At 43.0% G+C, this 17605-nt stretch overlaps 1 protein-coding gene across 2 annotated transcripts in view; it reads right to left on the bottom strand.

Moving 5' to 3' along the window:
* NOTCH2 (notch receptor 2) overlaps positions 1-17605 on the bottom strand; it is a 131066-nt gene that overhangs the window by 30130 nt on the left and 83331 nt on the right. For both annotated transcript variants that reach the window (XM_048861935.2, XM_048861934.2), the window contains exons 13-17: positions 14241-14433; positions 10188-10333; positions 7996-8115; positions 7727-7879; positions 3712-3940 (exon numbers count right to left, since the gene is read on the bottom strand). In XM_048861935.2, coding sequence (XP_048717892.1) covers positions 3712-3940; positions 7727-7879; positions 7996-8115; positions 10188-10333; positions 14241-14433 — 841 coding nt within the window. The remainder of the gene's footprint in view (positions 1-3711; positions 3941-7726; positions 7880-7995; positions 8116-10187; positions 10334-14240; positions 14434-17605) is intronic.

The raw sequence follows: 17605 nt of genomic DNA, 5'->3' as shown, positions 1-17605 counted from the left end.
ACTGCCTGTCAATCTGATAGTGATTCTGGATCAGGCTTTAAAGGTTTTATTAAAACCTGAGTGTTGAACTCATGCTTATTTTCAGTTAGGAGAAAAGAATTGGGAAGCGATCATCAAAAACTTCTCCACAAAATTCATCCTGACCTCTCTCCTGAGATCAGAGACAAATGCCTGAATTTGGTCACCTAGTTTAATGAAAACTCTCCCACCAGTGTAACAAGTGAGAAATGGATCTGGGACCCATTTTCAATACAAGACAATACCCTGTCAGGTGGCTTCTCAGCAAAGGGAAAGGAAGAGGTGATTGTCATGTGATGGTGCATTCAAACTCAAATTCAACAAAGTGCAGCTCTGTGACTTTTGGTTGAGAAAGAGGGTATGTCTACACTGCACAGTTGTTGCCAAAACTTTTGTCTTTCACGGGTACTTAAAAAAGCCCTCCATGAAAGACAAAAGTTTTGCTGACGCAAGTGGCAGTGTGAACGTGGCTTTGTCGGCAGGAGCGCTGGAAGTATTTTGTCGGCAAAAGTGCCGACAAAATACTCCTGAAGAGCATTCACACATGCTGACTTTTAGTGACTTTGTCGCTAAAAGCTGCGTAGTGTAGACAAGCCCGGAGAGAGGCACTTTGCTCTGGCAGAGCTTTGAAATTTTGTTATGCCCTTCAGCACTATGTATCTATGTGAGACTTTTTTCTACCTTTATCACTATTAACACCAAGTATAGGATGAACCTCAGTGTAGCACCAGAACTTCGGCTGAAGCTCACAATTCTCCCCTGACAAAGCAGCTATGTTCCGTGAGGCAAGCACACCCTTTACTTTTTTGTCTTCTCTGAGAACTACTCAACATGTTTTGTAATTTTTCTTGATTTAAATTTTGTAAAAGGGAAGCAAAATGAATTTTGGCCCATATCCAACAATAATCCATATAAACTTCCAACTTAAATTATACAGTTAAAAAATCAAGTCATTGATGTAGTTCAGTAGCACACCAAAATATATCAATGACAAATATGTATTGATTGTTTCTTGCAATTTCAGTAACACAAAAGAGAAATAATAATAATAATCATGGCGGATTGTAATAATAATGGCTGCTTCATTGTGTTTCTTTTTGATTCGCTGTCTAACAACCTGAAGGGCTTGAAAATGATGTCATAATAGAACATTTTAGGCTTCCCTAGACATTTATTTTACTACACAGTCTGGAAATACTAAAGACACACTTATGAAGAGCTAAAATAAATGTCCACAAAATGGAAAAATCTGCATGTGGTACTTCAAACGTAAGTTTGTTTGTTTTTAAAAAAGATGGCATTGTGACGCTCTGTACCTCGGGGGAACACCCAGCACCCCCATGTTCATCCTTGTAAAATGATTGTGTGGTATCCAATGCAAAGTTTGTCATGTTGGCTGTCTTCAGAAGTTTCATGATGCACTGAGCATTGTTGTTACAGTAAGTTTATAGGTTATAATTTCATGTACGTAGTTATGAGGCTGAAAATGTATCCTTATGGCTTAAAATAAGCCCAGGCAAAAACTCTCCAAGAGCAGAGAGGCAGTTCACACCTCATCAGGGCAGGTATGAGACAAACCCAGCCCAGCCTCACAGGAACAAAGGACCCTGGCCTAGGCAGCAACAGAAGAATCTGTTGGACTCTCGAGTGAGTCACCCCCCTTCCTTTAGCCAGTTTGGGACTGCAATGAGGTAATGCTCACCTGACTCTGAAGGGGGGTGGGGACAAAGCCAAGAGGGAAGAAAGAACATGATAAAAGGGTGAGACATTTGCCATGCTCTCTCTTTCTTCCACCTACATCTACAGACACTATACTAAGCGACTGAAGCGCTGATCAAAGGGGAGAGCCTGGCTGAAGGGCAACCAGCCAGCCTGTAGTGAGAAGCACCTAAGTTTGTAAGGGCATTGAAAGTGTTACGATCAGCTTAGAATGCATTTTGCTTTTATTTCATTTGCCCAAATCCGACTTGTTATGCTTTGACTTATAATCACTTAAAATTTATCTTTCATAGTTAATACATTTGTTTGTTTATTCTACCTAAAGCAGTGCATTTGGTTTGAAGCATGTCGGAGACTCCTCTTGGGATAAGAAGCCTGGTATATGTCAATTTATTTGTTAAATTGATGAACTCATATAAGCTTGCAGTGTTCAGTGAGCATAACTGGATACTGCAAGACGGAGGTTCCTAGGGTTGTGTCTGAGGCCAGAGATATTGGCTAGTGTCATTCGGTTGCACAATCCAAGGAGCAGCTTACATGCCAGAGGCCGTGTGTGAACAGCCCAGGAGTGGGGGGTTCTCACAGCAGAGCAGGGTAAGGCTGGCTCCCAGAGTCAAGGATTGGAGTGACCTAGCAGATCACTGGTCCAGATAACACCAGAGGAGAATGTCACATGTATATGAACCAATAAAGTTTGGGAGCTGCTGACTAATACATCTTTCAGGAAGATTTTCCCCCAGTTTAAGTTCTCTTAATTTTGGTCCCATTACTCCAAGTTAGTTCTACTCAGTTCCTCTCCTTGATGCTTACACCCTTCCAGATACAACATTTGAGGAGTTATGTCCCAAGCCTCCTAGTTGCCTCTTCATAAGCTCTTAATAGTGCCTCTATTTTTTAATTAGCTTCCACTGTTTTCAGTCCGTAACCTTGAGTTCTCTAGTTCAGTCTGTATTTTCCCTGTCTTCCTCAGTATCGGCAACTCCTTTTTAGCTCCATCTGCACATTTCAATAGTGGTAAACTCCCTCTTCACAATCACAACTCACAAACTCCCTCCTCACAAACATGTTAAAAAACATCAGGCCCACCCCCAATGCCTGTATTATCCCACCAGTAACCCTCCCCGCCCCACAGCTTGGTACAGGGTTAATCAATCTCATTTGTTTAGTCTTAACTTTTCAATCCATAGAACAGTGATCCTATCCAAGACAATATGAATTAATTTTTCAGGTTACACTGAGACAGTGGCAAATACTTTATTTTACATCTATGACATTCCTTTTATCCACTAATTTAGTAATTCTATCAATAAAGCAATCCTAACCAAAAAAAACCCAGTCACATGTGGCAATCTTATGCATAAACCTCCATTGTAAATGTAAACTCATTTTCTTTCCAGACTGCTGGTACCTTCCCAGTAGCCCATTGTATTTCAAAAATATGAAGTGGATGGTTCAATAAGTTTTAGCCAATTCCCTTAATATACTAGGATGCATGCTTCTCAGCTGAGTACAAGAGAGACAAGATTAACTAAATGCAACAGCACTGGAAGTGTGTCTCCCTGTGGAACCGGGTCACCAACCAAAGCTCCTTTGCTGAGCGGAATCAAGCAGGAACTGATCACAAAATGGAAGGGAGCAATATTCATACCCACATGCACGAGGCGCACAGCCTACTGGTAACTGGTAACAGTGGGCCAAAACTTCTGAACTATGGGATTTGCCACCTGGACTTGCACAATAAGCACAGACCCAGACGTGTAGTTCTATATGAGCTGGTACCTTTGGAGAGCATAGCCTTCTTGCAAGCACAAGCTAGGCAAGCATCTGTGGTCTTTGAGGCTCAAGCTTGTCCCAGCACCACCACGCAGGAAAACAGCAGTCCCCAGGGTTGTTCCTGAACACGACTGCCTTAAGCCACTGGACAGCATTCTGTCTCTATTCTCTCCCTCCCTCCATATTTAAACATATACTTACCTCTCGGTACACTCATCAATGTTGTTCTCACAGTGGGTCCCCTCAAACCCTGCCTGACACTTGCAGGTGTAGCTGTTGACGTAGTCCGTGCAGGTGCCTCCATTCTTGCATGGTTCACTCAGACATTCATTTATGTCTGTCTGACACTTATCCCCCTGAAACCCAGGCAGACAGGTGCATAAGAAAGAGTTCACCCCATCCACACACGAAGCTCCATTCTGGCAGGGATCTGCAATAACAACACACTGTGTATTACAATGGATATACAAATACCGTGGCAGGGCCAGGTTCAGCTGCACTTATGCAAAAGGGCTATAAAATTTCAAAAACAAGTGCCTTTTTACACACTTTTTTGACCCAATCTATATCAGGGACATAATTTGAATTCATAGAATCGTAGAATCTCAGGGTTGGGAGGGACCTCAGGAGGTCATCTAGTCCAACTCCCTGCTCAAAGCAGGAAAAATCCCCAACTAAATCGTCCCAGCCAGGGCTTTGTCAAGCCTGAGTCTGAAAACCTTTAAGGAAGGAGAATCCACCACCTCCCTAGGTAGCCCATTCCAGTGCTTCACCACCCTCCGAGTGAAAAAGTTTTTCCTGATATCCAACCTAGTTTTTCCTGATATCCCCCACTGCAACTTGAGACCATTACTCCTTGTTCTGTTATCTGGTACCACTGAGAACAGTCTAGATCCATCTTCTTTGGAACCCCCTTTCAGGTAGTTGAAAGCAGCTATCAAATCCCCCCCCGTTCTTCTCTTCTGCAGACTAAACAATCCCAGTTCCCTCAGCCTCTCCTCATAAGTCATGTGCTCCAGCCCCCTAATCATTTTTGTTTCCCTCCGCTGGACTCCTTCCAATTTTTCCACATCCCTCTTGTGTCTGGACACAGTACTCCAGATTAGGCCTCACCAATGCCGAATAGAAGGGAATGATCATGTCCCTCAATCTGCTGGCAATGCTCCTACTTATACAGCCCAAAATGCTGTTAGCCTTCTTGGTCACAAGGGCACACTATTGACTCATATCCAGCTTCTCGTCCACTGTAACCCCTACGTCCTTTTCTGCAGAACTGTTGCCTAGACACTCAGTCCCTAGTCTGTAGCGGTGCATGGGATTCTTCCATCCTAAGTGCAGGACTCTGCACTTGTCCTTGTTAAACCTCATCAGATTTCTTTTGGCCCAATCCTCTAATTTTTCTAGGTCCCTCTGTATCCTATCCCTACCCTCCAGCATATCTACCACTCCTCCCAGTTTAGTGTCATCTGCGAACTTGCTGAGGGTGCAATCCACGCCATCCTCCAGATCATTAATTCTATAGGATTATCCCATAAAGGGCGAAACTTTACACGAGGCTCTGATCAAGAAAATACTTCTGGGAATTTAGGTTTATTTTACAAGGTTCTCATTCACCCAAAACAAAATCAATGCCCAAGCTCTGGTCCTATTCCCTTCATGAGCACTAAATCTCAACCCTAGCCCCTCACAACCCAAACTTCTATAAACAGACAACACAGCCAAAGGTAGCTTCTCTGTCCCGACAGCGCTCTGTCCAGGCTTCTAGACAACAAAACCCCTTCCTCAGACACTGTGATTCTGAATACATCTGTGCTGAGATTTGATCCAGCATAACCCATGCTGCTGTCTAGTGCGGTAAGGTTGCCCTCAGAAGCAGCACTGAGGCAGGGTGCTCCCCATAGGGGCACTGAAAGACCCACGCACCTCCCTGTCACTCAGATCCATAACCTAGGTGTGTTCTTCAACTCAACCCTTTCCTATCCATCAGAATAGCTAAAAGTCTTGTCCAGGTACTCATTCCCTACAACCTTCTCTTATCCAGCCTGGACAATCCCCCCCTTCTGTCCATTCACAGTGCTGCTGCTGCAAAGACCATTTTCCTAAATCAGTTGCTCTGACCTTTTCATCCCTCTATTTGTCTCCCTCCCACTGGCTCAACCTTTTCCATTGCAAGCAAACTGCTGATCATCACTTTCAAGGCCTAACCCTAGCCAACCTTTCATCTCTCATGCCATTGAGATGTCAGCTCCCACCTCCACTCTGCCAAAGATGCCAGCCTTCACAACACTTCTTACAATTTCAATCAAGCACCTTCGTTCTTCCTTCCATGCAGCCCCTGACATATGGCTGGAGCTTCCCATAGCCACCTGCAAAGCTACCTCATCATCCTTCAAGTCCCTCCTTGGCATTATTCCTAAGAAAAAATGTAACGGCTAGACAGCTGTTGTGCTGAGATCACAGCCTGTCATGCTCACTGTTTTCTTGTGCTCCCCTGCCTGCATCCACCTGTTGCCTTATATTTAGGCTGTAAGATCTTTGGGGCAAGGAACTTCTTTGTTACATTTGGAGAGCACCTAGCACAATAGGGAATTGATCTATGCTGCCACAATACCCATTTCAAAAATGAAAAGCAAAATTAAGGCTGCACAGTTAGAAACTCTAGTGAAGAAATACTAAACATCAGTACAATTTGTATTCTGTCTTCTTGTGCAGGTGCATCAAGACAGAGGCTTTAATTATGGAATTAAAGATTACACAATATGCATCCAAGGATTCACCATTTGAGAATTATCTTCATATCTTTAAAGTCTGCAGTGTAAGAGGGAGCACCTGCACCCATTTAAAGCTCATCGGACTATTGCAGAGACAAGGACATAAAAGCCAGACCCTTGGCAGCTATAAAGGACTGTGCCTATGGCAGCCAGCCCTTTATGACTGCAGCTGAAAGCTAGACATTTCAGTTGTCTGCTCAGCATATCTACAAACAAGTTCAGGGGACTCAGCTCATCACTTTGGCTCCACTATTGGATAGGTTATTTGGTTCTGGGGTTAAAAACACTCTTGGCCCCACAGGAGGAAAGTTTTCATTACTACCATAGCCCACTTCATTTGGAGAAGTTTGCAAAGTCTCTTAATTTCTTGCTGGGTGTGTTTTAATGAATAGGGATATGTGTTAGACAAATCTCCTGACTTTACCATGAGACAGGGAAGAATACTTAAGAATTGAGAGAAATTTTATAACTATCAAAACAGGCAAGACAAATACATTTTTAAATGTAGCATATACAAGTGTCATTTTACATTGGCGTCCAGGACAGGGACAGAGCTAACCATCTAAAGCCATCATTCCAGGAGACAAGTCTACAAGATTGGTACACCAAATCAAAATAACATTTTATTAATACTGACTCTTTTCTATCTCTTTGTTCAGAAGAAGGCATTCAAAAGAAGAGGCTGAACCAGAGATGCTAAATCTGTCTCTGCAACAGCATTTGAGAGATGGATCTGGAGAATCACTAATCTCCCTTGGGTGAACATTACTACCATACATGCTTAGAACCCTATCTGGAAACTTCATACATTTAAATCATTTCCCCGAAAGCTTAGCTCTTTGCTATTTGTCTGAGTTATTTCTGCAAAAAATGAAACTTTCTTAAAAAGGACATTGTCAATTTTTAAAATAATTCACTAATTTAAGAAAATTCAGTTTATGATACAGCTCTGTAAAGCTGTAAAACGTGAACTTTTAAACACAAATCTTCCCGAAAAACATGAAGTGTTTTTCTGTTCCTCTGTCGTTTATAAAGGATGGGTTCAGGAAGAGAAAAATCTGACGGTATAGTTAGTTTCTTTACTTCTGGCTATCTAAGACGTTACTTTCACTTCAGTAGGCACAACATTTTCAGACAGATGTGAATCTCAATTTGATGGTGTCCCTTATGAATGTGTGTAGAACATTTTTACACTTTTAAATTCAAAACTTGAGCATAACTCCTACTGTTTTAAATACTACAGCCAGCTTCCATCAGAGAGCAAGCAAAGGGCATTTCAGCTCCAAAAATGGAAGTTTCACAAAGTTGAACATGTTTGAAATAAAGGATAACAACAGAAACTGTTAAGTGCATCTACCAATAGCAGTCATCAGTACCACAGCAAAGTTGTTTCTAGGGCAAATAGGAAATTGCCTGTTTCAGAGAACTAGCCATTTTGCACTCACTTGAAAGGCAGTCATTAATGTTGCTATCACAGTCTCCTCCAGTGAAGCCTGGGCGGCATTCACACAAGTAACTGCCTTGAGTGTTATGGCACACAGCATGATTCTTGCAAGGCTTTGACACACACTCATCTATATCCACTGTACATCTCTGACCTGAAACAAGAAAGGTTTTAGAACAAGACCTTGGAGGTTAAGATTCCAGTGATGCAACTGCAGTCATGCTGCTGCTTAAACTCAGAATGGAAGAGTGTCCCTCCCCATTCCATTACCTTCCCAGCCAGCAACACACTGGCAGGTGTAGCCCTCTGAGTCAGGAGATTCTTGGCAGATTCCAGAGTTCTCACATGGATCAGGAGAGCAGGGAGACAGCACAAGCTGGCAGTTCACTCCTACAAGAGGAAACCAGAGGGGAAAATTGTTAAGGGCTTATTATACCTAAGAAGGAAAAATGAAGAGATTATAATCCAAAGGATTATCCAGAGGGAAGTGGACTGTAATCCATGCTGGAGGAGGGGAAGATCACTGCTGTTCTACCTGGTGTTGGCTACAAGAGGTGGTTAAATCACTGTGACCCAAATAGTCTGAGGTATTTTGGGGGAAGGAGAGAGGACAGGAGGCTACAGCAGTCAGTCACCCAGGGCGATGGGTCTGGAGCAGATAGCAGGTTTAGAGAGGAACCTCTGGGTGACCTAGACAGGCTGTGAGCAGCTTAGTAGTGGAAAGATGGCAGCATTTAAAAGAGAGAGGTAGAGTCTGTCTGTTTCACTCAGACAGACCCCATACTCATGATGCTGGGGGTTAGGGAAAGTTTTAGTATTTTGCTCTCCTGTTATTATTCCCTTACTTCCCATCCTTTTACTTCCTCCTCTGCTAGCATTACGTTCCTGCTACATTTTTCAGTTCTGACATTTTCATTTTCCTCTTTTCTCACCCTTTTGATGTTTGGCCAGGTCTGTGTATGTGACATGATTGTCAGAAGAAACTAACCAAGCCAAGTCACATGCAGACTCTTAAAAGCTGTTCATTTTTGTGTGCAACACACTGAACGTTTAAGTGAAAGTTTAGCTTTCATAGCAATGCATCCGATGAAGTGAGCTGTAGCTCACGAAAGCTTATGCTCAAATAAATTTGTTAGTCTCTAAGGTGCCACATGTACTCCCTTTCTTTTTGCGAATACAGACTAACGTGGCTGCTACTCTGAAACATAGCAAGGGATGCGTTTCTGTGGCAAATGCCACTGCTGCGGAATGGTAAAAATATCTGGTGCTCAGAATGCAAGCTCCTGTGATTGATTGAGTCTGCACACCATATTCAGAGAAATGTGGGGCTGGAAGGGACTCCAAAAGGTCAGCTAGTCCAGCCCGCTATGCTGAGGCTGCTTCTGACTCTGGTTGGATCTACAGCTGCCCCTTGACAGCACCAGTGGTCACAGGGTGATCAGACAGCAAGTGTAAAAAATCGGGACACTTTTGTTTTTCAGGGGCTGGGTGATATAGTTGCCTATATAAGACAAAGCCCCTAATAGCAGGGCGGTCCCAATATTATCGGGACGTCTGGTCACTCTAAATGGTCAGGAGTGCTTTCATTTGCCTCAGCAAGAACATTATGACTTTTCCAGATATCACCATCTCCACAAGTATCTTTGCCTTTGTCACAGGAAGACTGTATTTTGCAATGTTCTCCACACTGGGCTACTCCTGAAAACCACTATAAAACTTCATCGGGTATAGAATGAGACCATCTGCTTACTGAGTGCTCTGTACATAGAACATGTGCTCTGTAGTCTGCATTAAATTTCTATGCATTTCCAGCTTGTGGTTCAAGTGTTTTTGACATAGTCCTAAATTATTTGGGTTTTGGTTACCTTCAAAGTCAACTGTCGGACACGCCATTTTTATGTTCCTAATTCACCAGTCACATACTCTGGTTAAAAAGCCAGTCCAGTGCGTTAAACCTTGTCAAGACCTATTCAATTAAGTTAATTAGCCACTTTTAAGACAAGAGATGTGGAAATAGTTAATAGGTGTTAATGTGGTGAAAATTCTTACGAGTCTCATTGCTCAAGAGTTAATTGTGTCAACCACCTCCAATGTGGGAAAAATGCCTGAGGAGGCCATAGGTCAGACCTCTAATGTCTGCAGTGGAAAGGGCTTTTAATTTAGAGGGAGTGCCAAAATTGGTGCTCTAATAGAGAACAAGTCTGAACCATAATTACGGAGAAACTCCCTGCTCTTTGTAATAGACTTACAAACACTATTTTTCGACAGGAATTACATCTATAATTGTATCATGCCTATATTATCAGATTGTTTTCAATTCAAATATCACTCGAATTTTAAATTTCAGAGGATGGTATTGAGATTATCCCTCATGTTTCATTTAGTTTAGTAAGAAGATTGTTGCACTAAGATGCAATAAAATGGAAGACAACAGAGCTCAAAAAGTCATCCTTCAAGTTCACCTTTGAATCCTTTCCTGCAGGTACATCTGTATCCATTCACCAGACTGTCACAAATTCCTCCATTCTGGCATGGGTTTGACAGACATGCGTTCTCTTCTACTTCACAGTCTGTTCCAACCCAACCAATGTCACAGAGACATATGTATCTGAAAGAAAATAGCATGTTTCAGTACTACTCTGAAGCAGCTGTTCTATCCACAAGACTAGGCAGGTAGATAACCTGAAAGGGGAGGGACATGGAGATGAATTTTCGTTAGAAAGATTCATGAATCATTTTTACCTTAGTCACACCAGTGATACAATTTCCTTAATATTAAAACCAACTCAATCTTTAAAGCTACATGCCCAGTATTAGTTATCTTAATAAAATACAGCTTTTTTCCACATCACGCTTTTCTTGGCAAGCCATCTCAAAATGTTTAGTAGAAGCTAAAGAAATGACAAGGTACAAGCAAGGAAGAAAGATGGCTTTCAAATCCAAATAGAGAGAGCTGATGAAGTGAAGCAATTCCAGATGAAAGCAGCCAAGAGAAGTGGCAATCCACTCCATCAAATTCCAAAGCTTAATAAAGGACAGCAGCACTCCATTCACAGGACAAGGAATCAAGGATCTGGTGAATCATTATCTTTCTACTCTAGCCTCAACCACTGACACAATGCCCCTCCCCTCACATCACCCACACAGATCTCCTTGGTTTTCTGGCATCCTGTGCCAAATGAAGAGGGGCAGAAACTCAAGAGATGATGGCAGAAAATTAAGGTTGAGAGAAAGAATTTCTTTAAGCCTAGGCTGAGGCTGCATTACAGATCAAGAGAATCTTCCTATGAGCTTCCATAGTAGCTGCCCTAAGGAGCTATCCAGGGTGGTAAACAGGTTAATCAATTCTGAGTGCTTACAGCCTGCACCAGAGCCCAGAACTAAGTGCTGCAAAGAACCATCATCCTGCTGTGCTACAAAGATCACTCACATTTGAATGGTGTTGTCAGATGCCACTGGTGTGGTGCTCTGCTCTGTCCAATGTGGATAACAGTCAGCTATGTGCATGTGTTCCCTCTGTGTGCTGCCCCAGCTCTGCGCAGATAGCTGACACAGCAGACCCCGAGAGAACCCCCAATGACCACAGACTCCGATAAGGTACGAAGACACCCAGCCAAGTTTATTGTTAAACGAAACACAGTCTTTAGCTCCCCGGATCAGATGTCTACAGTTCTGCTAGTACATATGTGCTCCCTGACAATGGACACTCCATTGCCCCCTAGGCCGGACAAAGACACTGCCCCAGGGATGTACAAACAAGTTACACATCACTCCTGACATATTGAGGTGCAACCCCTCTACTTAACAAGGTACAACCCCTCTACGTAGCAAGATGCTGCCTCTCACCTTGTACATGTTGTTTCAAACAAAACAACTCTATCCATCATATAACCCTTTTGCCCCTGTCTTTAGGATGGGTCAGCTTGTTCCTCGTTATATATGTGGAATGTGAAAGTATTGGAGTGTTCTGATATCTAGTGTCCAGTACCTTTTAGGTATCTTCTTGCAGCATCAGCCCTTTCCTTGCCAGTTTCTGTGAGCAGGGCCTGCCTCTGGCTCACAGCTTAACTTTGCTTTATGTTAGCGAAGTCTTGACCATTACTTTAGCTCAGGCTTTAGACCTTATACTGGGCCTCTGATACAAGGGCTTATGTTTCAGGGCCTCATCTTACTACAAACAGCTTCTCAAACAACATGGGCCCTCTCCACCTGTACCCAACCAACAACAGCCTGCCTGCATTCTGGGAGTGAAGCAGATTCACTCCTTAAGGAAGACTGGAAACCCTAAAGGAGCTTGAACCCACCCCAGGCTTATGAAAGAGACTCATGGTGCCACTCCTGACCAAAATACCCAATGACTCAGTCAGAGAAGGAATCTTTCCTTCCTCCTTCAAGCATGCAATAGTGTGACCAGTACTGAAGAAACCTGCCCTGGACACGTTGGTTCTAGCTGGGCACTGTCTAGTATCAATCTCCCACTCCTGAGCAAGCTCGTAGCGTCGCTAGCCACAGGCCATCTAACTGAAGCTAATATTCCAGACCTGGCACAATCTGGATTCGGGGCAGGATATGGGTCTGAAATTGCTTCAGTGGCACTGCTGGATGAACTCCTGCTGTCAGTGGATAGAGGGCAGACATCCAATCTCAGCCTCCTGGGTCTCTCTGCAGCATTCCCCATGGCCAGCCATGAGATACTGCAGTTCTGCCTAAGAGACATGATGGGTCCAGGGGAGCACTCTAAAATGGTTTAAATCCATCCGGTAGGGACATAAACAGTAACAGGAAACTGCACTGCTGCATCTACAGAAGTTCCAAAAGGATCAATTCACTCTCTAGTCTTATTTAACACCTATACGGAGCCATCTGAACAGATAAAGAGGACATAGATTCTTGTGCCAGCAATATGCCGACAACACAGTTCTATTTATCCTTCACCATACACCAGTACCACCAAGATGGCCCAGTGCTTGGATGAGATCAGCTCATGGATGAAGAACAGCTGGCTGAAACTGAACCCGAGCAAGACAGAGGTGATGTTAGGAGCAGAGAAAAGCATTCTGAAGAGTTTTCAGCCACAATGCAGTCTCCTCTGATTGAAGGTTCACAATTATTTGATTCAGTCTGTTTAGGAGGGCTCTTATGTTCTTCCCGGACCCTAGGCTCTTACCTAGCAGCATATGCAAGTAATGCTTTGTGTCACCATCTCTGGTTGGCTAGGAGACTCTGCCCCATCTTGGCAGATGATGACCTCGCCCCTGTTGTACATGCTTTTACCACCCCTTGGCTGGACTGCAACAATGTGACATATCTGGGCATAAAGCCCTCAGCCCCTATGAAACTCCAGCTAGTACAGAACACTGCAGTGCCTCTCAACAATACGGGATACCGCAAGACCACTAAATCTGTCCTCTGCTCTCTATGCTGACTTCCCCTAGAATATCCAGTTCTCATCCTTATCTTAAAGGTGCACAAGGGCTCAGAACCAGAATATCGAAAAGACGACCTAAAGATCCAGGATGAAAACCGGGGTCAACAACTCTACTCCTCAGGCACAACAAAACACTTTACAATTGAGGTAAAGTTTGTCTGTGTGCCAGGCAGAACTTTCTCAAGGGCCAGTCTAAGAGTTTCGAAAGAAATCCCGCAGGAACTAAGGACCATCCCAGACCACTCCAAGGGTGAGTCACACTTCACCTGTATTCTCTAATATAAACACACAGCCACATGTACAATAAAAACCCTACCAAAACTAAGCCCTGCACTGCACACACAATTTTTCTCCGGGGGAGAGATGAGAGAACAAAGCACATATGAGGCACAGCACTTAATGTACTACTAGAAGGTGCTCAGATACTACGATGATAAGCATGGCATAAGAATCTATAAAGAATGGCAGGGGCAAGATTGTATGACCAGCCAGAGGCTCTGTGTTAGAATAGCACAGAAAACTACCTGGGATGAGCTGCAGCTAGCCCCTGGTGACTGTGACGTGGCCATGATAAGCTGCAATATAAACAAGTTTGGACAGTTGTCTAATTAAGAAATAAACTGGGGAGAACCAGAATCTTCACAGCAGATGATATTTAGGGTATTTATTGAAAAACTGTCATTCAAAGGTGTTTAGAGAAGCTGGGACTGCTCATTAACAATAAGCCCAATGGGCAACCAACCAATAAGAGAACCAAGCAGGAACAAAAAGGTCAATTTTCTTCATTGCAAATGACACATTTAGCATATGGCACTCCAGATGCAAGGAAGAAATCCCATCAAAACCAACTACTTTCAAGCACAGAAACACTCCATATGTGTCAGTGCCCTCCTGCTCTTATCACTCACCAGTGGTCAAGGCCTGAGGCAGATTTTTCCATAAAAAACATTGGAGAGAAGTGTTTAGAAACTGGTCTTAAAAATAAAGATTTTATAGTCAAAAAGCCCAAACCTACTGAATACTTTGCATGTATATAGCATTTTGTACACAAGGATCTCAAAGCACTAAACACGATGCTAGAACTCACCCAGTGACATCATTTGTGCAGTTTCCATGTACACAAGGGTTACTAAGACATTCATCAGCTTGTGAGTGACAGCTGGGTTGATGGAAGCCTTCAGGACACAGACACCGAAATCCATTCATTTCATTTACACATGTTCCACCATTATGACAGGGACTGGAGATGCATTCATCAATATCAATATTACACCTTGGACCTGAAAAGAATATTACTTGTTAACGAGTATTTCTCACACACAACTTTACCATGCATACATACAGAAACATTTGTCAAGATTCAGTGACTCATCATCAATACAAAGTCAACATACGGCAAGGTACGACAGCTTTGACTCAGGTTTAAGACTATGGGAGTTTAAAGCATTCAACATTTTTGAAAGATAGGGGTGTTGGTATCAGGAGCAGAGCATCTACATCTCATAAGCCTTCTGGAACAGTTAAAGAGCTACAACAGAATTGCCACAGGAACAAAATTATATACATTCTTTAGGAGGATTGAAAATTACGTAATTGTACTTTGCCTGGTGGCATCTTAAAGACTAACAGATTTATTCGTTACTAACAGATTACTAACAGCCGTGTTAGTCTGTATCCACAAAAACAACAAACAGTCCAGTGGCACCTTAAAGACTAACAGATTTATTTGTTAAATAAATCTGCTAGTCTTTAAGGTGCCACTGGACTGTTGTTTTTGTGGATACAGACTAACACGGCTACCGCCTGATACTTGTACTATGGCTGGTGCAACCTTCCTGGGTTTATCAGATAGGCAGTTACCGTTTCCACATTTCAGTATTTCTTGAATCCCCACCCATTCCTGCCATAATGCCTGCAGTGCATCTAGATCTTGTGTATATTAAATAAAAGAGTATACTGCTTCTTATTTTCCCTAACCCCTGCCTACTTGCCATCTATGCTTAGACTGCAAGTTCCTCAAGGGTCTGTTCCTTCCTGTGAGTCTGCAAAGTGACTGGCATAGATTGGGCACTACAATAAGTTTAAAAAAACCCAACGTTCCAGGCCTTAAAAAGTGAATCATCTATTTCACACTCCAGCTCGTGCCCTTGACCTGAAGGAAACTGCAGGTCCTGAATACTGGAATATTCTGATTCACAAGTGTGCTGAAGTATTTTAACAGCACAACAGCAGGAAGGTCATTGGGCGGCTAACATGGCACCCAAAGCTAGAGGAGGTCCAAAGGCAAGAGTGGTCAGGAACAAGAAATATGGGCTGGATGAATGGACTATAAGGTGGAGAGAAAGCTGGCTAGATTGTTGGGCTCAATGGGTAGTGATCAATGGCTGCATGTCTAGTTGGCAGCCGGTATCAAGGGGAGTGCCCCAAGGGTCGGTCCTGGGGCCGTTTTTTTTCATTAATGAACTGGAGGATGGCGTGGATTGCATCCTCAGCAAGTTTGCAGATGACACTAAACTGGGAGGAGAGGTAGATACACTGGAGAGTAGGGATAGGATACAGAGGGACCTAGACAAATTAGAGGATTGGGCCAAAAGAAATCTGATGAGGTTCAACAAGGACAAGTGCAGAGCCCTGCACTTAGGACAGAAGAATCCCATGCACAGCTACAGACTAGGGATCGAATGGCGAGGCAGCAGTTCTGCAGAAAAGGACCTAGGGGTTACAGTGGACGAGAAGCTGGATATGAGTCAACAGTGTGCCCTTGTTGCCAAGAAGGCCAATGGCATTTTGGGATGTATAAATAGGGGCATTGCCAGCAGATCGAGGGATGTGATCATTCCCCTCTATTCGACATTGGTGAGGCCTCATCTGGAGTACTGTGTCCAGTTTTGGGCCCCACACTACAAGAAGGATGTGGAAAAATTGGAAAGCATCCAGCGGAAGGCAACAAAAATGATCAGGGGACTGGAACACATGACTTATGAGGAGAGGCTGAGGGAACTGGGATTGTTTAGTCTGCAGAAGAGAAGAACGAGGGGGGATTTGATAGCTGCTTTCAACTACCTGAAAGGGGGTTCCAAAGAGGATGGATCTAGACTGTTCTCAGTGGTACCAGATAACAGAACAAGGAGTAATGGTCTCAAGTTGCAGTGGGGGAGGTCTAGGTTGGATATCAGGAAAAACTTTTTCACTAGGAGGGTGGTGAAGCACTGGAATGGGCTACCTAGGGAGGTGGTGGATTCTCCTACCTTAAAGGTTTTTAAACTCAGGCTTGACAAAGCCCTGGCTGGGATGATTTAGTTGGGGATTTTTCCTGCTTTGAGCAGGGGGTTGGACTAGATGACCTCCTGAGGTCCCTTCCAACCCTGATATTCTATGATACCTCATTCCCTTTGGGCTTAGTTATGCCTCCATATTTTTTTTTAAGTGAATTTCCTTCCTTCAGGTGGAAGTTAAAGAAGATTTGTCAATAGAAATGCATAAAATTAGTAATATCTTTTTGGGGCTATTTCTGAGAAGAGATTTTGGATTAGTTCTGATTGGAATCTTTCAGTAAAAATAGTGACATATTAGCTGAAGGGATTGTTTTAACAGGACATTCAGCATGTTCCCTCATGTGCATTAATTTTATGAATCCATTATGCAGTCTGGCTCACAGCAGGCAAAGCATGTATTGACCTTTTAGACAAAGACCATAGGACCTGAAGAAGAGCTCTGTGTAAGCTCAAAGGCTTGTCTCTCACCAGCAGAAGCTAGTCCAATAAAATATATTACCTCACCCACCTTGCCTCTCTAATATCATGGGACTAACCCAGCTACAACATTGCATAAAATATTAGGAGCATTGGTGCTGGTCTGCTGTGATGTTTAGTTCAGATCACTAAAACAATGGGCCAAAAATATTTCTTTCAATTAGTACATTTGCAGGATACAAATGATTTTAATACAAACAGAACAATTTAAACCATGAAATAAACTCCATCCAAGTAGGCTGGCTGATGGGGACTTTTGTACCAATACTAGCTGGATAGTAGCTGTGCACATTATAAAACTAACGGAATGTTTCATATTTGCAGAAGGAAGGGGAAACATTTAATTTGTATACAAGTTGGCCCAATTTTCCAAGTTCTGTTCAAACAGAGACCCCTTCCTATGATGTACAACTTTATTGTTCCAATAAAGAAACTGTAAGTAAACCCACTGACTGGGACTTAGCTTCATAAGAAATAATGATCCAGAGTCATGTGAATTGGACTAAATAACCCCAAAAGAATTACAATTCATGGCACCAAGTTAGGACATTTCTTTAGCCAATGGGCAGAATTTGCGCTGAAATTAAGAGACACTGAGACTCATTAAGAATATGAATTATTTCTTGAGACATCAAATAGGCCATTTGCTATCAATGAACAAAGAATTTCTCTTAGAACAGGTGTTCCCAAACTTGGTTCG

The sequence above is a fragment of the Caretta caretta genome, chromosome 8 (genome assembly GCF_965140235.1).
Source record: "Caretta caretta isolate rCarCar2 chromosome 8, rCarCar1.hap1, whole genome shotgun sequence".
NCBI classification, from domain to species: Eukaryota; Metazoa; Chordata; order Testudines; family Cheloniidae; genus Caretta; species Caretta caretta.
Note: the sequence above shows the minus strand (reverse complement) of the source record. Positions and strands in the feature narration are given on the sequence as shown.